This window comes from Schizosaccharomyces octosporus (genome assembly GCF_000150505.1).
Source record: "Schizosaccharomyces octosporus yFS286 unplaced genomic scaffold supercont6.1, whole genome shotgun sequence".
Lineage (NCBI taxonomy): Eukaryota > Fungi > Ascomycota > Schizosaccharomycetes > Schizosaccharomycetales > Schizosaccharomycetaceae > Schizosaccharomyces > Schizosaccharomyces octosporus.
In genome coordinates, this window is record NW_013185619.1 from 822,724 (window position 1) to 844,331 (window position 21,608).

The 21,608-nt window shown below is 37.5% G+C and overlaps 9 protein-coding genes across 9 annotated transcripts; 3 read left to right on the forward strand and 6 right to left on the reverse strand.

Annotated features, from left to right (window-relative positions):
- Positions 1–170: 170 nt before the first annotated feature.
- SOCG_02988 (serine-tRNA ligase) lies at positions 171–1,638 on the forward strand (the record flags this gene model as incomplete). The annotated part of the gene is made up of 2 exons (XM_013161478.1): positions 171–1,243; positions 1,299–1,638. 2 exons carry the CDS (start codon positions 171–173, stop codon positions 1,636–1,638), a joined length of 1,413 nt encoding a protein of 470 aa, XP_013016932.1.
- Positions 1,639–2,120: 482 nt separating this feature from the next.
- SOCG_02989 (tRNA-pseudouridine synthase) lies at positions 2,121–3,975 on the reverse strand. The gene has a single exon (XM_013161479.1). It carries the CDS (start codon positions 3,569–3,571, stop codon positions 2,228–2,230), a length of 1,344 nt encoding a protein of 447 aa, XP_013016933.1. The 5' UTR covers positions 3,572–3,975; the 3' UTR covers positions 2,121–2,227.
- Positions 3,976–4,257: 282 nt separating this feature from the next.
- SOCG_02990 (splicing suppressor) lies at positions 4,258–5,751 on the forward strand. Its single transcript, XM_013161480.1, has one exon. The coding sequence runs from the start codon at positions 4,347–4,349 to the stop codon at positions 5,493–5,495; it is 1,149 nt and encodes a 382-aa protein (XP_013016934.1). The 5' UTR covers positions 4,258–4,346; the 3' UTR covers positions 5,496–5,751.
- Positions 5,669–8,023, reverse strand: SOCG_02991 (phosphatidylserine decarboxylase Psd2). The gene has a single exon (XM_013161481.1). The coding sequence runs from the start codon at positions 7,372–7,374 to the stop codon at positions 5,833–5,835; it is 1,542 nt and encodes a 513-aa protein (XP_013016935.1). The 5' UTR covers positions 7,375–8,023; the 3' UTR covers positions 5,669–5,832.
- On the reverse strand, positions 7,957–9,247 carry SOCG_02992 (Clr6 histone deacetylase complex subunit Sds3). Its single transcript, XM_013161482.1, has one exon. It carries the CDS (start codon positions 9,150–9,152, stop codon positions 8,346–8,348), a length of 807 nt encoding a protein of 268 aa, XP_013016936.1. The 5' UTR covers positions 9,153–9,247; the 3' UTR covers positions 7,957–8,345.
- SOCG_02993 (cytochrome P450 regulator Dap1) lies at positions 9,228–10,531 on the reverse strand. The gene has a single exon (XM_013161483.1). The coding sequence runs from the start codon at positions 10,147–10,149 to the stop codon at positions 9,643–9,645; it is 507 nt and encodes a 168-aa protein (XP_013016937.1). The 5' UTR covers positions 10,150–10,531; the 3' UTR covers positions 9,228–9,642.
- Positions 10,532–12,032: 1,501 nt separating this feature from the next.
- SOCG_02994 (inositol phoshorylceramide synthase regulatory subunit Kei1) lies at positions 12,033–13,733 on the forward strand. The gene is made up of 4 exons (XM_013161484.1): positions 12,033–12,508; positions 12,625–12,730; positions 12,785–12,876; positions 12,951–13,733. Exons 1-4 carry the CDS (start codon positions 12,449–12,451, stop codon positions 13,398–13,400), a joined length of 708 nt encoding a protein of 235 aa, XP_013016938.1. The 5' UTR covers positions 12,033–12,448; the 3' UTR covers positions 13,401–13,733.
- SOCG_02995 (RNA polymerase) lies at positions 13,668–17,520 on the reverse strand. The gene has a single exon (XM_013161485.1). The coding sequence runs from the start codon at positions 17,403–17,405 to the stop codon at positions 13,899–13,901; it is 3,507 nt and encodes a 1,168-aa protein (XP_013016939.1). The 5' UTR covers positions 17,406–17,520; the 3' UTR covers positions 13,668–13,898.
- Positions 17,521–17,707: 187 nt separating this feature from the next.
- Positions 17,708–21,307, reverse strand: SOCG_02996 (spore wall assembly protein). Its single transcript, XM_013161486.1, has 3 exons — positions 18,482–21,307; positions 18,041–18,438; positions 17,708–18,001 (listed from the first exon to the last, which is right to left on the reverse strand). Exons 1-3 carry the CDS (start codon positions 20,726–20,728, stop codon positions 17,914–17,916), a joined length of 2,733 nt encoding a protein of 910 aa, XP_013016940.1. The 5' UTR covers positions 20,729–21,307; the 3' UTR covers positions 17,708–17,913.
- Between the last annotated feature and the right edge of the window lie 301 nt (positions 21,308–21,608).

Genomic DNA, 21,608 nt, shown 5'->3' on the forward strand with positions numbered 1-21,608 from the left:
GAGTAACTTGAAGAAATGACCTTGGAAAGTCTAGTTTTGGTGCCAACTCTTCGTAGCCTTTGTTTATTCTGAGAAAGAAGAAAAATCGATCATTTAGCTTTTTATCATTTTAGGTCAATAACGTTTGAAGTCTTTTCGTAACGAGGACAATTAAACAAGTCGTATCTTGTATGAAGACAGTACAATCTATCTTTAGGCAACCAATATGTTTGTCGAATAAATTATGCTTCCGTAGTTACTCAACAAAACTTCAGGAAGCTCCTTCTTCCTGGAAGGCAATGCTAAATATAAAGTATGTATACGAGCATGCGGGTGAAATCCATCAAAATTGTATAGATCGAAATATGCACAAAGTCGCAGAAACGCTACCAAAAATCAAAAACTTATATGAAGAGCTTAATATAGTTCGAAATCGGCTGGCTCCACAAGTCCGTGAGAAGAACAGAATTACTAAATCAATCAAGTCTTCGAAAGATATGCAGCATCGGAATTCTTTAGTTACTGAAGCAAAAAACATTAAAACTGAAATCGACTCTACTGAAAAAATCGCTTCTGACATTCAGAAGAAGCTGTATCATTACTGCCTAAGCCTGCCAAATTCCACTTTACCTAGTGTACCTATAGGGTCTGAAGACAACGCTATTTGCGTTGCTACAATAGGAGAAGAAAAAAAATTGAACAATTGCACCAAGGATCATTTAGAACTTTCTGGTAATGATATCGATTTGCTTAGTGCTTCTGAGACAAGCGGTCATGCATTTTGTTATGTCAAAGGGGAAGTTGCTGAGTTAGAAATGGCTCTTATAAATTATGCTATTGATTTTTCAAAATTAAGGGGTTGGTCCCTTGTGATTCCCCCAACCGTAGTCCGCACTGATGTTGCTCTTGCTTGCGGCTTTCAACCTCGAGATGAACAGGGTGAGCAAATCTATCAGTTAGAAGATCAGAAAGAAAGTAGCTCTCCTAAACAGTGTCTTATCGGAACTGCTGAAATTAGTCTAGCTTCCTTAGGCTACAAGCAGACTTTTCATGATCTAAAGGAAAAACGAGTCGTCGGAGTTTCTCGATCCTATAGACGGGAAGCTGGTGCTCGCGGTCGAGACACGAAAGGCTTGTACAGACTTCACGAATTTACAAAGGTTGAATTATTTGCCTGGACTCATCCGAGTCAATCTTCAAGGGTATTTGAAGACATTGTAAAACTTCAAACCGACTTTGCACAAAGTTTAGGTCTTTCAGCGAGGTAGGGCTTACGATACTATTTATTCGAATTTTTATTTTATTAACCATGAATTTAGGGTATTGAATATGCCAACTCAAGAGCTTGGCGCTCCAGCTGCTCAAAAGTACGATATCGAAGCATGGATGCCTTCGAGGGCAAATTTTGGTGAAATTTCTTCTACGTCGAACTGCTTAGATTATCAGTCACGAAGATTACTTACAAGGTATAAAAATCCAAACGACACTGGATTCGTTCACACGCTTAACGGAACTGCTGCTGCCATTCCTAGGCTTATTATTGCTTTACTCGAAAATCATCAGCAACTTGACGGAACGGTGGTTTTGCCGCAATGTCTGGTCCCTTATTTGAAGAAAGAAAGGCTTTTTGTTAAGACGAAAAATACATGCTTTAGATGAAGGTAGATTTAAAGATAAGATACCACTTTATTGACTTTTTTAACGTTTTTAAAATAATTAAGATATGTCTCAATATAATGTATCTTCTACGGATTTACAGTTTTTGATGTTTAATACACTTGCTTGGCTTCCAACTTGGATTTTCGTTAATGGTGAAGAAAAGTATTAGTTTTGTCAGCTATATTTATTCCCTAATTAAGCAATTCTGAATTTGTGAAAACAGTAACTAAAACGATATGATGAATCTTAAACGTTTTCTTTTCTAAAGATACAGATCTACAGGGAGATGAGACGAATGAAGAATAAGAATAAATATAATTTAAAATGTTTTGAGGAGGAGCCTGTGAAGCTTGACTTTGGTCAGTTGGGTCAGATTTTACTAAATATATGAAATGGCTTGCTTCAATAAATTTCTTTGGCAAAGTGAAGCTTCCAAATCTGATACCTACTGTATGTAACTATTGCTCTTATCAAATTATATATAATCGCTTATTTTTTATTGCCATAGAAGATTAACCATAATATTATGTACGTCCCAAAAACCTATTCCTATGATCCACTTATATATGTATCCGTTTCAATAGTCAAATTAATCCCCGTTCATTGCAGATGAGCATTCTTCAGAGTTCGTTGGTGTATCAAGTCCCTTTTTACGTTTATAACGTTCATTGACAACTTCAACAGATTCTTGTCGGGCTCTTTGTAGAATTGGTACGTACCTTTTGGACGATTTCAGCTCTCCTTCTCCAATATTTACACTGGCACCTGTGTATTGTAAAGCACCATACTGAGAAACCCTTTGATTAGCTGCATCCACCATAAAGGACGCTATTTGCTCACGTATACGAAGGCTATGCCATTGATGATAGGTTTTGTCATAGAGATGTTTAGATATACGAGGCGCCGTTGTTTCATCATCTGTTGGCAAAACCCACTCAATATCATCAAACATACAATCGTAAAGGATTAATGGAAATTCACTGGCCAAATCGTAGATTGGTTTATTTGGAACTTTCTGTGTATCCAATAAATCACTAACAATTGAAATAGGTTCCAAATGCTGACCAACTAAAAATAAGATGGCAACCATGCATCTAACTTGATGCCAAAGGAAGGCAGTTCCTTGCAGATCGAATGCATACAGTTCGGTTGCAGGGTCAATGCATATAATTTTTGAGCTTAGTATTCTCCTGTTATAGTTTGTAATCTGTTTCGAAGCATCAATTTTACAAAAGTTTCGGAAGTCGTGTTCACCCAAGTAAAGGGCGGCTGCCTCATTCATCCGGTCAATGTCCAAAGTACCACCAGGGTAGTTTTTGGTAAACAAGTATTTGTAATGTCTCTGTTTACAAGAAAACCTAGCATTGAATCCAGGAGGAGGTACAGCAAATCCAGTGAAACGAATATCAGGTGGTAATATACGATTCAATACATCGCAATACACAATAGGTCTTCGTTCGGAATGGCGTACGTTTAGAGAAATTACCTGACCCATAGCAGAAACACCCTTGTCAGTACGGCCGCATCTACTGAAATTACATGTTGATGGACTCTCAATTAGATGAGCTTTCAATAAAGCCTCGAAAATTTTCCCTTCTACAGTTGGTAAAGGAGTAGGTTCAGTCTGGTACGCTAATCCATTATAATCCCAACCGCAGTAAGCAAATCTAAAAGCCAAGAATATCGTTTTTTCTAACTGAAAAGGACGTGGAGGTTTCACTTTCTTGGCAGGTAAAGCTGCTTGTTGATTCGGCTTGTTTGACTCGTCATTTTTGTGAAACGAAGAATTTTCTAGTTTCTTTTGAGTAGTAAGTTCATTTTCGCATGAAGATTGGGTATCTTTTGAAGACCTTGTGTCTAATTGTCGGTCTAACTCCAAAATCTTTGCTATAAGTTGGTCTTTCGACCACTCAGCATAAGTAGATGCTGACATTCGAAGATTCCTCGCGTATTTGAGAATCTTGGTGTCTCAAGTGTTGAACCTAGCCCGACAAAGCTTCCGGTAGGTTGGTGTTGGATAAAATCAAAAATTCATTTGAAACATTAAACAGTTCCTCGAATTTTCAACACCCAAAGTAGTTTGCAGTTTTTATTCTAGGTTTGCTAATTCACTCAATGTATCTTGTAGTTTCCTTGAAGAAACAAAATCCCCAAAATCAAGTAAAATTCATTAATCCTGAAGGGCACTCCTTAAATTATAATTTTTATATTCATTTAGGTCTATATATTGTTTTAAATATAAAGTAAACACACCATACTCGAGAACTATCAATCTGCAAAGATGACCTACAAAATCATTTCTAAAATCATGTCTTCATGAGATGTCTAAAATAAATGGCATGTTGGTTAAATTTAATTCTATTGAATAAAGCATAGTTTGGATACCTTTTAATATTGACTAAAAATTATTTATTTATTTATTTAAAGACAGAAGATAAAAGTTCAGTCAATTCTCTGAATCACAATTACGATTCATACATCGAATGAAAAGAAAAGAAATTATAAAATCTCAATTTCTTTTCTTTTATAAAACCTGCTTTCAAGTATATTCCTCATTTTTCTTTATTTACATAAATGTAAATAAATCAAATTAAATATCAGTTACTTACTGTTACCCATTTTTGGAATTGCTGAATTTGAAGTTAGAGTTGTTTCAGTGTAGTACCACTAGCAAAAACGATCGTTGTTTGCGTGTTTTGGGTTGATTCATGTTTCAAAAACTTTTAAAAAACATTGGAATTACGAATTTAATTCGGAAAAAAGCTACAGAACCTGAATTGTTTTTTCCTCTATCGAAATCTCCTGTAAAAGCACTTAGATTACGAGCAGAGCACATACGACGGGTTTATAAATGCCCAGTATCAGGAAAACCAGTTTCTTATGATTGCCCAGAATCAGGATTCCCTTCACACTGCAGTAAAGCCCACTGGGAACAAGACGAAACCCATCAAGCCTTAATTCCTAAACTACGCCAAATCAATGAGGATTTTCACGATTTAGCCAGACCAAACTCTTTCCCCCAACTTGCTAATCTTCCTGGATCAGCAGAAAAAGATGTAGCTATTGCTCTTTGGTCCTGGGATTCTTACTTTTACACGAGAGGCTTCCCCAGCATTGGAAATGAACGGACGGCACGACATCTAACCAGTTTGCTAACTTATCCTATGACTATTGGTGGTATTCTACATAAGAACTCTCCATATAATCTTAAAAATGGATTGACACCTCAAGGATTACAATCCTTAGCTGTTCAAAGATACATGTTAAACCGTCCTACGTCGGCCCAGTCTACCGATCCCCGCCCAACAAGAATTTTTGTTCTTGGATCCAAATTTGAAAGCGCCTTGCCTCCTGCATTATGGCTGCAGGGTATAAATTTCTTATTTACAGGTCGTTTGTTCCAACTTCATTTTATCGGACCTGAACTTGTCAAGCCAGCAAAATTAAGTACTCTCCCATCTCCTCTCTCTCTTCATTTCCATCAGGACTATTATCATAATTTGCATAAGACAGGAACTTTCGAACCCTTCGATCCTTACTATGATACTTTCTTTCTGCCCATGCCAGACTTTGGGAATCCTGAACTTTATAACTCCTGGGTCCCCACCTTACATGATTTGATTTCTACAAAATGTGCTGTTTGGGTTACCAGTCCCTCTTCCGCTCAAACGAAACGAGACATGAGTATGTTACAAGATGTACTTAAAGATTCCTTTGAAACCCTTCTCTCACCTCAGCAAAACGTCTTTGCTAGTCGTGCTTGGACCGTGAATGATGATAATCTTCACAATGTGTATCACGTAAATGATGAAGTTTACGGGTTTCGATCTCTTCATCATAATGTTCAAAACGTGTAAAGAATTTTACAAGGCCTCTCTCAGTGACAATTTGTCATTTTCTCATGTTTTTACAGTCCTAAAAAAAGCCTACTCTTTTGCTAATGAATACGTTTAATTTAGCATTAAAAATACTCGTACAATAGTTTTTCTTGATAAGAATACTCATATATACACAGTAACATAAAAATTCTTACATGAAGGAACGGAAATATTATCAATATTATTAAACGTTAACATGTTTACAAGAAACAAAAGTTCTATACTTCACTTTAACCAATAAATCATCAAAAACCAAGAATCTTATAAGCAATTCGTAATCATTATTAACCTTTTCCAATGAGTGAGGTTAGATTATTCAAAGACCCTCCCCGACGCGCACGTATTGACCTTGGTGGGTGGAAAATTTGAAATCAGCAGGTGCTTCAAAGACAAGCACAACAGTACTGCCTAGCTGAAATCTACCGAGCTGTTCGCCTCGATTTATCGGCACTCCATTCAAAACAGGCGATGCATCACTGTACGCTACTTCCTGAAAAGAGCCTAACGATTTCTTCCGTAATACCATTCTGTTCGTTGACAAAGTAGGGTCACAGTCAATTACTATGCTTCCAACGTTTGTAGCACCCACTGGAATCATGCTCATAAACCCATGCTTGTATCGACCAAGCAATGCAACTCGTTCATTCAAAACAAATAAATTATGCAATCGTCTCGCTAAAAAAGGAGATACACTGAACAGCTCACCGGAGAAGTGTCTTCTTGACTCGATCACCCAATCAGCAGGCGAGTGAAAACGATGATAATCGCCGGGAGCTAAATAAATAACAGAATAAAAAAGAAGATTGTTAGGTTGAATATTTCTCCAAGGTAAAGAGTCAATGTCAACAACGTCAGCTTCTTGAACCCAGACATCCCAGTTTGGCATTCCGTCATCTAACATTGGATGAGTCTCACTGACTGGGTTGTCTAAATCAGAATCGGACTCGCCCTCCATAACCGAAGTATAGTAACTGTCAGTACTCATATCTGATGCATCCGAGTTTGTATCGCTAGTCATATCCTGAAATGCATAGAAAGGACAACAGTTGTCATAATAAGGAGCATATACGGAATTGGCTTGGTTACAATTTCCGTTTTGGCTTTGCATGTCGCAATATGCCAAAGGATCCCTAGCTGACGATCCATTTCCATTTCGCGGAAAGTGACTACATCCATCATAGGAAGGAGGGATGGAATATTTTGAAGCAAACTCGTTATGCTTCTTAACCAGATTGGTAGTTACATCTTGTCCAAAATCTACAATAGCGGGATCAACGGTAGAAACGCCGCCCAAGAGAGCTTCTAGGGAATATGAAAGACCCTTAACGTGCTGTATGTAATTGTTGTCAACAACACCCTGGCAAACTATTCTTCCATCTACAGGTGAAACAACCGAAGAATCGGGATCGACCGGACGAGCTTCTGGGCGCAACTCACGGCAAAAGAAATCTTGAAAATTACGATAATGGCTTAGATCTGGATCTTTTAATTCATCCAGGTTGCAGCGAAAAATCCAAGAATATAACTTGAATCCTGGATACCGTAAAAAAGTAGGTAAATTAGCGCGATTAAATTGACCCCAAATACGCGACAAACTTCTCAAGGGAAGAGAACTCAAAAAGTAAGCTTGCCAAGAGCCATTTGGTCGAACATTTATAGAAAGACGACCCAATCGGCTTCTTCTACGAATGCGATGAAGACGATTTGAAAGACGCTTCCATTGTAGTGAAACACGGACATTCACTCCGTTTAACGCCTTTACACCGTTCAAGGCTCGGACGCCTCCGCCGATGCTTCGAAGGCTGACTTTAGTCCAACGGTCGGGATGAAATCTACGGAATTTTTGACGAGGACGCATGATGTTCAACGAAAAATTAACGAAACTTATTAGTTAACAATACTGTCAGTCGAAATAATATAAATTATTTTGGCAGACAAAACAAAAGGATTTCCTAAGTTAGGTAAGACAGACTATAATCGAAAAGGAATGAATGCCAATAGAAGATAAAGATGGTATAAACAGGAGGGCGGGAAACAAGAGACCCTCGGTACAGTTAGTAATTAAAATATATATACAATTTCACTTAGTCTAACGGCATGCAAAACAAAAGAGATTCGAAAAGGAAGAGAAGAAGGAGAGAAACCACTCGTTTTACTCCAACTAAAACATAAGAGAAGTACAAAGAGTACAGCGTTCTGATCTTCTAATTAGTAATACGACAGATCAGAGAACTTCACGCAAAGCATGAAGAGCTGCAAAAATAGAAATTGCAAATAGAACTCAAGAGAGAAAGCTTGATAAGGAAGAAACAAGCAATAGCTGACGACGAAATCAACTCTTGCACTCCTTTAGGACGGAAACTAAGCTAATCGACAGCGATAATTGCTTTAAATTACTTGTAATCGTGTTATCTTCACTAAGGAAATGAAAACAAGGCCTTTCCAAGGGAATTCTTCTTGTTCACTGTTAGGCTCTGGCATCAACAAAGCACGATAGTAGGAAAAGTGGTGGAACATGATAAAGAGCTCTGTGGGGGGATCTAAGCCAAAAACAAGAAAGAATAACGCGACAGAACGCAAAACGGTAAATGCTTGAAATTGGCAATAATAGAAAGAAAAAACAGGAAGAAAATTTCACAAATAGTAGGAAGGGAATTGAGTATCGTATGAAAAAGGAATAAATAAGATTCACACTTTTAAAGAAACAAACAAATGAGTAGCTTGACGGGATTCGTTTTAAGAGGGAGGGTACGATCCATCGAAAACTTATTCGACATACAGCTGGACTGTAAAATAAACTAAAAAAGGGGGAAACAAAAGAGGAAGCAATCACCTTTTTTTTAAAATCTCTTTTTTAAGAAGCTGCATATCGGATTTGATGTCTTCTTCAGTAGCACCGACTAAGCTCTTGTCAATGGCTTTCTCACGATCACGTTCGGCTCGCTCCATGGCTCGAAAGTCTCGGTCACGGTTGGAAGAGAGGTTCACGTTTGCCATTGTTAAAAGAGGAGAAAAAAGTGATAACTCCACGTTGGACGGTTTTGCAGAGTTGACAGAATTTCGAACAGTTTTTTTTATGGACTCTGGTATAGCGGAGGTCTCTTCAGTGGGGAAAAGTAAATAATCATCAAAGAAATTGAGAGTAGGCAATTGATTAGATGTAGAATTATTAGAAGAAGCGTTTCGACGATGCCTTAACTTTCGACGGTCGATAAATTGGGAAGATGCATCGTGGAAAAGAAGGGAAGAAGACTCATTGGCAATATCAAACATATCCTTGGCTTCCAATATGTGTCGTTTTTTTTCGGCCAAGTGTGATAAAACCATGGTTTGAAGGGAGTTGCAGCGTTGGTCATATTCTTCTTTGGCATCCTTTAGTTCTGCTTCATATTCTTCTTTAGCGCGTTCCATCAAATGCCGTCTCCATTGTTCTTCAATATCCAATTCTTCTTCTTTTTTTTCTTGTAATTCTTGAAACAAATCCAACAGCGTTTTACAGGTTCCATCTCGTATAGCCCCCAACTCGGCTTGTAGCTCTTGTTTTTTCGCTTCAAACTCGCTTGCTGTCAGTGGCACATCAAAAACTTCGTCGTCCTCTTCATGCTTCATATCTAAAACCATGGATAAAGCGTCCATCTTGGCTTGCCCACTTTTCCTGTTGTTTTGCTTTTGAAAAGCAACTGTTGACCTTTTTTTCGCAGGCTAGGAAGTGACGCTGGTACCAGGGTTCGGGTTGTGGGGTTTACGAAACTAAGTTATCTTAACGAAGAGATGGATTCTTATCAGAAAAAACAAGTAGAACTGTATAGTAAGTATGTTTAGAAAACAAAAAGTTAAGAGGACAGAGAATAGTTTACGAATTTTTTTTTTTACAAGTTTGTATTTATCGAGAAAAGAGAAATCCAAGCTAGTTGCATAGGACGATGGTGATTTTATTATAGGGCTACCCAAAGTTGGATTGGATAGTGCTATAGATCCAACAAGACGCACGCAAAGTTTTTATTTTTATTTGTTATTTATGGGATAGGTAAAGTATTTCAATAGAAAAAAAGAATGAAATACGACATAAATCATAACAACAAGGGCAAGAAAAACAACAACGTTGCACTGAACTGAGCTAGTTGTCTTAATTTTTTTGAGTTTTCTCAGGAATAACATTCTCTGCCTTTGCACGGGCTTCAGCAGCTTCTTTATTACTTATGAGACGACCAACAGCAGGATACTTTTGATCAAAGAAAGCCTTCCAATCGTCGAGAGTTTGCTTTTCATCGTCATTCAAGTCGGACCAATCATCCAAATCATCTGCTTCAGCATTTGGGATAAATTCATCATCAAAGCTACTTTTGGCGAGACCACGAGTTGCATCACGTCCACCGAATGCACTGTAGGGGCCTTTTGGTCCATAAAACTTGGATCCCATTGTCACATTGTATACAGTGCCCTTGATGGCAAGGAAAACCAAGGAACGGTGAATGCCATTAAATTCTTGAAGTTCAATAGGACTATAATCTCTCCATTCGGGTTGTTTTGGTTCTGGCTCCGGGATGATCGAGTCTTCTCTTCTACGTTTCCATCTTGTGATGGCCAAGTACAAGACCAATGTGACAATAAAGACGATTTCCGTGGTTGGCATGGGAAATTAAATGAACAAAAAAAAATCAAATGAAGGAAAATAAAATGCTTACGTTTGCGGTTCGAGGTACAAACTGTTGGGTAGTCAGGGTCAGATGTCTAAAGCTCACAAACCAACAAAGACCTACTTTCTCAATCCAGTTATTTTCGTTTAGATTTTATCCTTTCTTTTCCAAAAGAAAAAATATATAACAAATTTCTCAATTTCCAAATGAAAAGTGCAAAAAACACTTGTTTTTCTTCAAAACCAGCTCAACTACTGTTTTACGAAAAGTACACGTAGCACACTGTGCCCAACAAGTACCAATATCGTACAATCGTGTTAATTGATGAAAACATTACAGGAGGAATCAAACGATATTCCAAATATTCGATGATGAAGCAAACAAATGGGCTGATAGCCTGACTTTTCTAGCAAAAGTCGAAAGTAACACCTCTAAAAGTACTCGGTAGGTCTTTCTCATCGATGCACTCACTCACTGCATTTGAGCTAATTCATGAAGTACAAGTCTTAAGGTATTTGGACCTATACTACAAAAACCCATTCGAAGTCTCAGACACTCAATAATCCAAGAAGGAATAAAAAAAGCAGCATCAACAAAGACATTCATTCCAGACATTTGCCATTCAGAAAGAATACTCATGGCTGTCATTCAGAACGTGTTTTTCGTTTCCTAGCTGCTTTTCTTTTAGCAGCTCAAAGAGCTGGGTTTATTGATTTGAGCCTTCTGGCTCGTGTTCATCATGGTAACAGCTAGAGTCGAACTCTTGTACACTTGCCATAGCAAAGTGTGTGAGTCCGCTCGTTCAAAAGTTAAATCGTTGTTTATTAGCTACCATAACAAATATAAAGGATAGTTCGGTTGGTAAGGAAGGAAACAAAATGCTTGACATTGCAATTGAAAATCAGGAGTTTACGATTTGGTTTTTGGTTTGGTCTACATAAAAGAAAGGAAAAAGTAAAGTTTGTCTTGTTGGCTCGTTTCGGAAGCTTGCTTTCCATATCTGTTATGCACCATTCCATGTCTTTTCATCCCAAAGACACAGACAGAACCAATACGTCGTCTACATACGTTGTCTACAGATACTTTTCAGTGGTCCACTGATTTTTATTATTATTAAAGTTCATTAACTTTTTATTATTCTGTTATTTTGCTTTTGCTATTCTTTCTTGAAAAGAAAAGAATCATATACTATAATGTACTATGAATTATCGATATGTAGTAGCCTACCGACCCACTACAATCCATCATCGTAAAGAGTTGCAGTATTGAGTACTAAGATGACTACTTGCAAGATGCAATGGTCTCCGCACAACTTTGGCACTTGCAAAGGGTAAAACATCTTTGCAAGCAATTTGACTTGTGTGCGCTGGAGAAGCTGTACCATACCTCTTTCTTCACGTCTCTCTCTTCTTCAAAAAACAGTCACACTCTGAATTTGGAAGAATATCTCTATGAAATGTCGGATTTAGCTTGAAATTCTCAATCTTACAAGTGTAAAATTTATAAAATTGTATGAAAAACTCGAAAATGTCTTTCAATAAATTGTCAAAAACCGATACCTTTATAACTAGTCGCTAAAACAGAGCTTACATTATAAGCGAACTTTTTTTACTAGTAAAAAGATTGCATCAGCGTTGGTTCAGACATACAAACGTCGAAACAAACAAAAAAAAAACTTGATAGAAATAAAATAAAATTATTTAGATTACAATATAAAACTAAACAAAGAAAACGACACTCACTGTTCTCTCTTGTTTGTTTTACTATAATCAAGTCATGGTACAATCCTTCCACATATTATAGTCTCGTTGTATTACCGTATATAAAAATTCAGTAGTTCATTTTGGCTCACTAATCCAAGAAGCAGTTCGATGTTTAGCCATAACCTGTTCCAAGCAACTACGAAGCATACGCCGAACTCCATTGGAATTGGCATACATTAAAGAAAGCTTTCGAAATAAAAGTATATCGATTGCTAGAGCTTTCTTAACCAGAAAAGGATTCTGTACACTAACGACAAAAGCGCTGTGAAAGCGTTTGGGTATTCGGAAACAAATCACTTCTGATCGTCTCTAAATACTTGACCTTTAGACTGGATTTCGAATTTTTTGTCATAGTTTTTTCTTGAATTTTTTTTTTTCTTTCCATTCACCCAACTTGATGTGGCATTGGTTTCTGGTTACCCCTTTTGCATAAACATCGATTGTATTGGTTTCTTTCATCTTTGCTCAATTATTACATCTAGAGATTGGTCGGTACTTCTTGGATAATAAAACACCTTGGAAATTTTACAATATGGTTAGCTTTCGTCGTGTCCGCTGGTCGAACTTGTTAGAGCGACTTTTTCTCCCAAGGGTATGTACTTTTTCTATTTTCGGCACTACTTTTTTGCTTTCTTTGTATCAAAGAGGTTGATGAGGTTGTCGTTGTAGTGATGTTAAATGATCATGTTTATTAACCCGATGATTTAGTCTTTTTTTGGCTTGTGTAGTCTTCGTGTTGGCTGCGAGGTAATTGTTTGGTTTGCTCTCATAAACAAATTATCTGGTCTTTATGGAATTGTATCTATATTTCAAAGTAAGTGGTTTTACAATCTTTGATATACTTTTTCACTAACCCATCTCTACCTAGGTTCTGCCGTTTCTGCTTGGCAGATCTTCATGTACATGACTTCAATCTTCACCTTGGTCCTCTTTTCTTGGTTAGCCGTTTACATTCCAAAGGTATGATTTTCTTACTAGGTGTCTACGAGTTCCAGTTCATCTTAGAATGGTTACTAACCTTATTTCAAAAACAGGACAGCGTACCACACGCCCTTATATTGTTTTATTCCTATGCCATTGACTTTTTCCTGAATGTCGTCTTCACTGTCCTGTTTGCATTGAGTTGGTTTGCCAAAGTACTGACTTCTTCTCAATCTGCTCAAGGTGTGCCTGAATCCGAACGACCTACGAGTCTTTGGGCTGTGTTTTTTGAAGCGGAATCTATTCCTTCTTTATTATTACTCATCTTTTTTACTTCCTTAAAGATGTACTTTACTTTAATCACCCTTTCCTACTCTAATAAATTAATCGTCGACTCTGGAATCCGTCCTCAATCCCTCCCAAGCTCTTTCATGGGTCATCTAACCCGGATTTTAATGAAACCTTACATTTTTGCTGCTAACCGCACCTACCTGAGGAATCATGCTAAACGCTTCCTAGAAAATATCGAGCTTCAACAACGTCTGATGGATGAAGTTGTTTAGAATAAAAATAATCACAGTGTCTACTTTTAATATACATGCGTACTTACATTTTTTTTGTTTTTTTTCATTGTCTGTCTCTTCTGTCTGTTTATTGTTCTCTACGATCTTTCATTACCATGTCTATTCGTTTTTTTTTATTTTACTTTAACTCCCAACATTTGTATCATTGCAGGTGTTGAAGTTTTTCACTATAATTCGCCAAGGAATGGATTTTTTGAATTTGATGCACGAATAGAGAATACATACGCCAATGCTAATAGCAATACACAATTGAACCCATTGAGTATAGTTGAATATAATATACAAAAATGATGTATTAACCTATGTATCCACCATCGATTATTTCACTTTATTAAGAATTAAGAAAGGAAAGATTATTTTTAGTATAACCGCAGTCCACATTTTTTTTTCTTGAAAGAACTACAATCATGCATACATATACATAATGGCGAAGCGTTTGACGTTTCGTACACTTCAGAAGCAAAATTTTAGATATCCTCATGAAAAGAAATACTTACTTTCCAAAACTTTTGTCAAATCAAAAGTACCCTGCGAAGGTAGAAGCGGGATTTTAAGTGGTACCCATTTTTTATCCGAATCTTCGGATGATATGAACAAATCATACCTCCTAGCAATTTCCTTAGGTATCATAAAGTTTTTATATCGCTTTCGGAACTCATTTCTCAGCTTTTCCATGATTTTTTGAGAGTGTAACTCAACGAAAGCTTGACGCAACAAATTACCGAGTTGTTCGACATCGCAAGCGTGGGTCCAGTAAGAATCATGGACAGAAGCAAAGGTTATGTCTGCTTCCTTGGCTTTCAGACATGTCATAAACAAATGTGTCGCATCCAAAGAATGTACAAAATTGGGAGGAAAAGCAGCAGCCTGTTTTCTAGGTTCAACGGAAGCTACTCTATCCCTATCTTCAATACAAACCGATTGTAAATTCGTTTGTACTTGTCGCTTCTTAAAATTTCTATAAGGTTGGATAATAGGAAATCCAAGGGGAGTCGTCCAAATAGTAGGCGTTAATTTATCCTTATGACCTTGTTTGACAAATTCTGCTGGTAAAGAATTTGAGATTAGGTAAGAACATGTAGACAGCCAATCCTGAATTTCATGAGCTCTTTCAAATAAAGAACGAAGAGCTCGAAATACCATTTTAGTCAAATAACTAGAATAGTTGTTTAGCATGTCTTTAGGAATATCTCCTCGTTTTTCCAGTTGACTAATTATCTGGTTTTTGGCACCCACATAAGTCACGCCGTAAACGTTAGTCATAACTGTAGGTTTCACAACACTTCTGTCAATTTTATCTTTCAAAACAGAAGCCACTTCGTCACCTTTGGCAGACTCTTGCTCCAATCTGCTAATAACAATCTTGGCTACTGCATCATAAACATCTTTAGGTCGATCGTTTGGAGACAGGTTAACTTCATGAGCACCATCAGGATCTCTTCCTAAAGCAGCATAATGCTGTAATCCATTACATGTTCCATCTTGCTGTACTGGTACATGACAAACATAACTTTCCGGGTTTCCGGAGCGTATTGCTCTTGCAATTTCTGCAATTGCTGCAAGAGCTTGGAAGGGATCTTCGGCAGATGCCCACCATTTGCGTCCTTCCAAGGGATGATCATACGAGTCAAAAAGCTCTGCAATGTTGTCATCCACGAACTTTTGACGACTAGCATAGTCAACTTTACTGATACCAAACAAATTTGCCAAATGAACTTTCAGCCAATTGAGTCCATTGGGGCCTAATGGCTTTCCCTCAGCGAACTCTAGCAAACCACGACAGAAGTCATTATTTACATGGTGCAAATGTGCAGATATTGGGTATACTCTTCCTCGAAAATCCATGTTGTGAGGAAAATAAAATTTTTCGTTAAGATATGAATTAGCAATCTCAAGTTTGTAGTTGAAATCACAGCGTTGGGAATGAGCAGTCGCCTTTTCTCTAGAAAGTTTATCCCTAAGACTGTACCATGATACGCGATCATTTGGATTGAGCGCTTGCTTTGGATATGGAGGAAGATTCACCTCTACATTTTTGGGTGGGATACTGAGCATACCTTCACCAGAATTCCAAATTTTAACAATGACATCAAAGGTGAAGCGATTAATTCTCCAGTCCACATCACCAAGAGCGCTTAATGCATTATAGATTTTCTTAAGATGACCTTTATGGGAGGCTTCTTTGATATAATCCAACTGTTCAGTACATCCTTTCAACCGGATAATAGACTCACGAGAATAATAGTAACCTCCTTTGTCCCATTGCACCCATGGTTTAGGACGTACCAACATTGGGAGCATTTGTGGATGGATAAGGGGATTCTGAAATTCACTTGCTATTAATTTTAGGAGCTCAACTCTAGGACGAAGTACGCCGGACTTCCTTCCATGAATATATTGATAGGTATGAGCGAAAGCAGATACAGATTCTTTTGTAATATCTCCTGTATCCGGACGTTTGAATTTTATATCCATTTTAGCGGCCTGTAAGAACAATGAAATGGCAATTGCTCCAATCTTGGTTGTAACGTATCTTGGCCAGCTCTCCAAAGCATGCTTCCATTTACCATCATTCTCATCGGCATTACGCCTTAATTCTTTAACAGCAGCTCTAAATGCCCGAGGATTATTAAAAACAAACTTTAAATTATCTCTTATGCGAAGCTTTCCTTCTCTTTCTTCTTCTTGTAAGCGTTCGGATAAGAACTCACGTTCAAAACTACGTCCAACAGCATCGGTTAAACGAGATATCAAAACTCCATGAGTTTCTTCAGCTTCCTCTTGGGTTGATATTGATGAAATTGAACGAATCACTTCAATAATCGTTAATGCTGCGAGTTTTTCGGTTTTTAAAAGCTTCAGAAAAGGACCGCAAAAGCCCTCGGCAATATATGGATTGCCAGCGTTTGTTTCGATTCTATGATAAAAACTGTCCAGACGCTTATTCTCCTGGTTAAACATCTCCTTGAGTTCCGTATACCACTCGTAAAATAAGGCGGAAGCCTCTTTGTTCTTGGGTAAAGCCCCTCCTCCACGTTGAAAAGTATCTTCATATTCAGCCTTCCACAGATCAATAGCAGAAGCAATTGCAGATTTCTCCAGCAATTTTTGCCTCGCTAAATTGACAAGTTCCGAGCTTGGTACCTTCTCTAACGATACTTCATCCACCGGTAAGTTTTCGGGACTTACTGAAATATTGTTTAGTGATTTCAATAAGGCACTCAAACGCATTCCTTTACTTTTTATTTTGTCAATATAAGCATGTTCAGTCGAGGGAACGGTCACTGGCTGGGATCGGCCTTCCTCTACAGTACTTTTTACAGTATTGATTTCGGTTGGATTCGAAGGCTGAAAGCCAAAAAGCGCTAGTTGACTGTTCGATAAAGTTTCTAAGGGGATATTAAGAATTCTAATTATTTTTTGAATCTGCTCGCTGCTTAAAATTGAGGTCTGGGATAGAATATCAATGACTTTTCCTTTTCTATATCTCCATTCAACAGCAATTCGCTTTAAAACTGGATATCCAGATTCTTCTGACTCTTTTAGCAAAGCAGCCTGAAAATAATATGCATAAATTTGGGAATTACCGGCAAGTTTAGACTTTTTAAGAATTGCCCTCGTTGTCCGAATCATAGAATCCAGCATAAAATCACCAGAACTAATGAGGTGTCGTAAATATAATTCAATATATGGATACATGTTTTCATCCGTCGCATTATAACCAGCTATGCGCCCTAGAAGTTGTGCTGAACGGACAAAGTCATTTGTGAATACACATGCCTCATACAGACTCACCATTTCTGACTTTTGATCTGTATTAATCTTAAATTCATACTTCTTGGAAGGAAGAATGGGCTTGTATACATTCACATTTTCCTCAACACTTTGCAATGGCCCAGTTTGTATTAGCCGCCGACCATCAACATTAACTTTATGAAACCGTATCCGTAAAAGACATCGCTGAAGTTGCCTTTGAAAATACATTCTTCAGAGCATAAACATACAGCTATTGAAGCAATACCTACTTCTTTAGGGCTCTTCGGATTGGACGTACTTTGCAAGCTTGTGCTTGGGAGGCTCTAATGCGAAACGGCCCTCGAACTTCCACAACGAAATAACAATGTTACCTAAAATTTGAATATTAAATACTAATCTATAAAAGAACAAACTTTCTCTGTCAGTTATATGAAGGAAAATATTATGATAGAATAAATAAAAATATTATATATTTTAAAGAAAAACATTTGAAAAAAGTAGAAAAGAACTGAGTTAACTAAAAGCATGTGAATCTATTTCATTTACTTATTTAGCAAGACGGTATTTATAACTGTGAAGGCAAAACAAATCTATATATCCATAAATAGAGTAAGCATATGAAGCTTTATCATTAAAAACCTTAGGGTACCACTATTTGCTTGTCATAAAGCTTAAGGGTTGCGAATTAACGGACGGAAATAAAAATACAAATCATTATAGGTAAATCGTTCAAAGTTTAGTCGTTTGGAATTCGTTTAATTTCGCTGGATATCCTTTCTACCCATACATCACGCTCCTGCCTAGTTCTGGCAAGAAACATAAACCTTTAATGTTAACAAAATGCATGACTGTAATCCACTTACTTGTTTCCTTTTTTATCGTGTTTTTGTGGAATCTTATATACATCTGGAAGAGCATGCACTAAGGAGTAATCCAATTCAGATTGCGAGTATATAACAAAGGACAGCATTTCATCTTTATCAAAAGATTTCCAACCGTCTTCGTGACATCTAGGTAATCGATTGCTTGCTCCTTCATTCTTTTGACTGCTCTTGGAAAATTCGGTGATTGTAGTAAATCCAGTATATATGTAGGCGTTCTTGAAATGGATCGAAGAGAATTTTTGAAAATGAGTCTTTCTATGTAGCTTACCAAATTTGGTCCTAGTTGCATCCCGAAAAAAAATGATCTTTCCGGGAATAAGAACAGCGTAGCATTTTTCATACAAATTTCCGCTTCGCATATACAACACTCCCTGAGCCTAAATTATGAATTAGTATTATACAGTAAACCACTGTACTTACCCGAATGACCCTACATCCTAAGACATCACAATAATTGTGAATATGCGTACTTGCCATACACTCTGAGACTTCCCAGTAGTTACTGTGAGAAGCAACAACAGGCTCGATAGATGAGTCAATGTGTAATATGCTAATATTGGTATCCCTGACGTTATAAAATTCCTGTAAATCAAGGTTCAAACGCTGTTTCCAATACCGTGCAGTTGCTCCAAGTTTTTCAATCCATATGTCTCTTGTTCTCTGATTATAGCTTTGGAATAAGATAGACATTCCGTTCACCATTTGTACTTCAAAGACGTTATTTTCAGGTTCATTTGCTGTCGGCCTCACATGCTTCACTTTCGACAAATCTAAAAATCCATTCGCGGATGAAAGTATATCCAATTCACGCTTTCTTTCTGTTTGAAGTAAAGATAACAAATGGTCTTTTGTAGCAGCGTCTAACTTACTGTCAAACCATGGTATAGTATCGCCAGCCAATTTTAATGGATCAAACAACCATTGATGCTCATCTAATTGTGAGTGTTGAAGAAACGGGACATTATATTGTTCCTTAAATTTTTCTATTAAAATGGCAAGAGGAAGGACATAACTAGGTTCGATGGAAAGTAAAAGGTGGTTAAAAACCATGAAGTACAGTTTTTTGTGAAATAATCTCCCGAAACGACCCCTTCGTCCAGCACTTGTTGTCAAGCGAATAAGATATCCTTCAAATGGCACGGGTTCCTTCATTTTTGTACCATTGCGAAATGTAACAAATGAAGGATAATGTTCTTTAAGTCGTAGTTCGAGCTGACAGATATCTTTAGCAGCCAATAACCCTACGTACCTAAGGTTATCTATGCTTGTTATCCATCTAATGCGATCATACATTCTCCAGCACAAGCCAATATTCTGCGTTTTGAGCCAGTGCTTTACAATTTGAGACCATTCAGGATTAAGCTTTAAAACGTTTAAGCAAGACTCAACAAAGTCAGCCTCCGAAATTTCCCAATTTTTCAAAACTGAATCATGAATTGCTTGCGGGGAAAGTTTTTCCGTTGAATCCGTATTTGCTTCATTTTTCTGGGGAGAACTGCCATGAGCGTTTACGAGAGTTTGAGAATCAGAACCAGTAAAGCTGAGGCGCAATTGGATATGAAAAGCTGGAACAGCAATAAAAAAAGAAGACCCGGGAGTAAAATTCAATGCGCGGCTGACGATGGCAATCCATTCATATGCTGAGGTAGTGTACTGAAAGTTTAAAAGGAAAATAAAAGTTTTGTGTTTTATGTACGGGGACCATATTGCCAGCGAGTTATCAAATGAATTATAAATATTCCAAAAGGTATAAGAGGGATTTAGAAACAAAGAAAAGAGGCAGTTTTTCCTGTAGTACTTTTGGTTAGGATCGTCTTCTGATAAAATTTCAGCTACAGTTTTCATATGTTCCTCACCGATAAAATCCAATCGAACAGTCCCTTGATCAGAAGTTTTTACGGCGACAACTGTACAGGGGGCCCATGAAAGAATGGTTTTTCTTGGTATTCTCGAAGCAATTGTCTCGTTAAAGTCAGTAGGAATCAAATTGGTAGACGTTTCTACCCTCAAAAGAACTTGTTCAGTCCGAAAAACCACACCCGAATATGGAGTGCTAGGTTTGAGTTGTTCACCAGTGCCCAAGACACGAGGATTACTTTGTCTTAAGGCGAATCGAAGACCACGGGTATTAGAAGATCTTCGATCAAATGACTGGCGAGAATGAGAGGTTTGAAAACTAACAGCGGTATTGGGACGCTGCACATCGAAAGACGAACGAATACGGGCAGAATCGGAAGAGTAGGGTATGAGGGTGGACTCGCGGTTATTGGAATTCTGGGATAGGGCAAGAGAGTCTTGTTTAGATACATATGAGGAGCGAACGCGGTTGTTTGGACGATGACTAATTAATGGAGCCCGGGGTTGGTCGAGAGATGCTCGATTGGTAGAGGCATATGAATGGATTCTGCTAATGGAGACTTCATCGACAGATCTATTTACGCGATTATGTAACCGTTGAAAAAGCTTGTAGTCTATCGAAGGCTCAACGGATATATCATAAGAGGCTTGGTGACGAGAGTAATTTTGGAAACGCTTTTTCCAAAAACTAGAAGACCCAGAGAGAAAGTTCGACGGAATAGGACCGATAAACAACCGATTCGTCAAGTCGCTTAAATGTTCAACGGATCTTTGGTTAAGCCAAGCAGTATCACCTTCTCTTTCATTCATTGCATTGTCAAATTCGGCAGAAGCTTCAGCTTTCAATCAGGATTAAAAATCAATTAAAGTTTTTAATTTATAAATTTGTTCTTGTAAAATCCTTATAGATGAAACGACGAGGCGATCAGCAGCTATGAATCCTTATACTGTGCACGCAAGATACCAAGTGACCAAATAAAAAGTAAACAAACCAGACCAGAGCGTCGAATAACGGCCAAATTACGATGCAAAGCTACAAAATAAAAATAGCAGAAAAGTTGCAGGAACCCTTGAACATACGAATAAAATGTTCGGATCACTTCTTTCGTAAGACCAGTAGCCAGGAAGCTGGCAAAACTACTAGTTTTCCACTCGTAAGAAGGCTGACAGAGGTTACAAGGGATAACACAGGATCCAATTCAAACCAGCGAACAAACAATTTCCCTTGGTGATGAAACCAACAATCGGTTTCCTCTCTTTCAAGCTGTTCCAAATCGTTCGTTGTATTTAACAGCCTCTGCTTCCTATTGAATTCCTTCTATATGATATATGAACGTCTAATTTGCACAAAATTACGTTATACAGTATAGCGCCTAACCGTAGCATTCGTAAACGGAATCAATTCCTAGTATAGTTTTCCCAACACAGTAATATTGTTTACACATTTCGGTATACCACACTAAATTTATTTACCACATTTCAACGGAGAATTTAATATTTTTCTTATTCTTTTTTTGTTACCTACTTTTTTTAAATAGCGAGAATTGGCTAACCATTGCATTTAAGACATAGTAGCCAAAGTTTAATGTTTACTAATGATTGGTTAAAAATATTTTTTCAACCGTGTAATAATTTACGATTGGCTACGAGGAGGAATCGTTTGTGTTTGATGTACTTCATTGGAAAACTA

Bases quoted from the DNA above. Each gene is read 5' to 3' on its own strand.
- SOCG_02991 (XM_013161481.1), bottom strand. From the start codon at position 7,374: ATGCGTCCTCGTCAAAAATTCCGTAGATTTCATCCCGACCGTTGGACT.
- SOCG_02990 (XM_013161480.1), top strand. From the start codon at position 4,347: ATGTTTCAAAAACTTTTAAAAAACATTGGAATTACGAATTTAATTCGG.
- SOCG_02996 (XM_013161486.1), bottom strand. From the start codon at position 20,728: ATGAATGAAAGAGAAGGTGATACTGCTTGGCTTAACCAAAGATCCGTT. The intron at 18,439-18,481 runs GTAAGTACAGTG...TTCATAATTTAG, and splicing joins TAGGATGTAGGGTCATTCGG to GCTCAGGGAGTGTTGTATAT. The intron at 18,002-18,040 runs GTAAGTGGATTA...TTAACATTAAAG, and splicing joins CACGATAAAAAAGGAAACAA to GTTTATGTTTCTTGCCAGAA.
- SOCG_02994 (XM_013161484.1), top strand. From the start codon at position 12,449: ATGGTTAGCTTTCGTCGTGTCCGCTGGTCGAACTTGTTAGAGCGACTT. The intron at 12,509-12,624 runs GTATGTACTTTT...CCGATGATTTAG, and splicing joins AGCGACTTTTTCTCCCAAGG to TCTTTTTTTGGCTTGTGTAG. The intron at 12,877-12,950 runs GTATGATTTTCT...TTTCAAAAACAG, and splicing joins TAGCCGTTTACATTCCAAAG to GACAGCGTACCACACGCCCT.
- SOCG_02992 (XM_013161482.1), bottom strand. From the start codon at position 9,152: ATGGACGCTTTATCCATGGTTTTAGATATGAAGCATGAAGAGGACGAC.
- SOCG_02995 (XM_013161485.1), bottom strand. From the start codon at position 17,405: ATGTATTTTCAAAGGCAACTTCAGCGATGTCTTTTACGGATACGGTTT.
- SOCG_02993 (XM_013161483.1), bottom strand. From the start codon at position 10,149: ATGCCAACCACGGAAATCGTCTTTATTGTCACATTGGTCTTGTACTTG.
- SOCG_02989 (XM_013161479.1), bottom strand. From the start codon at position 3,571: ATGTCAGCATCTACTTATGCTGAGTGGTCGAAAGACCAACTTATAGCA.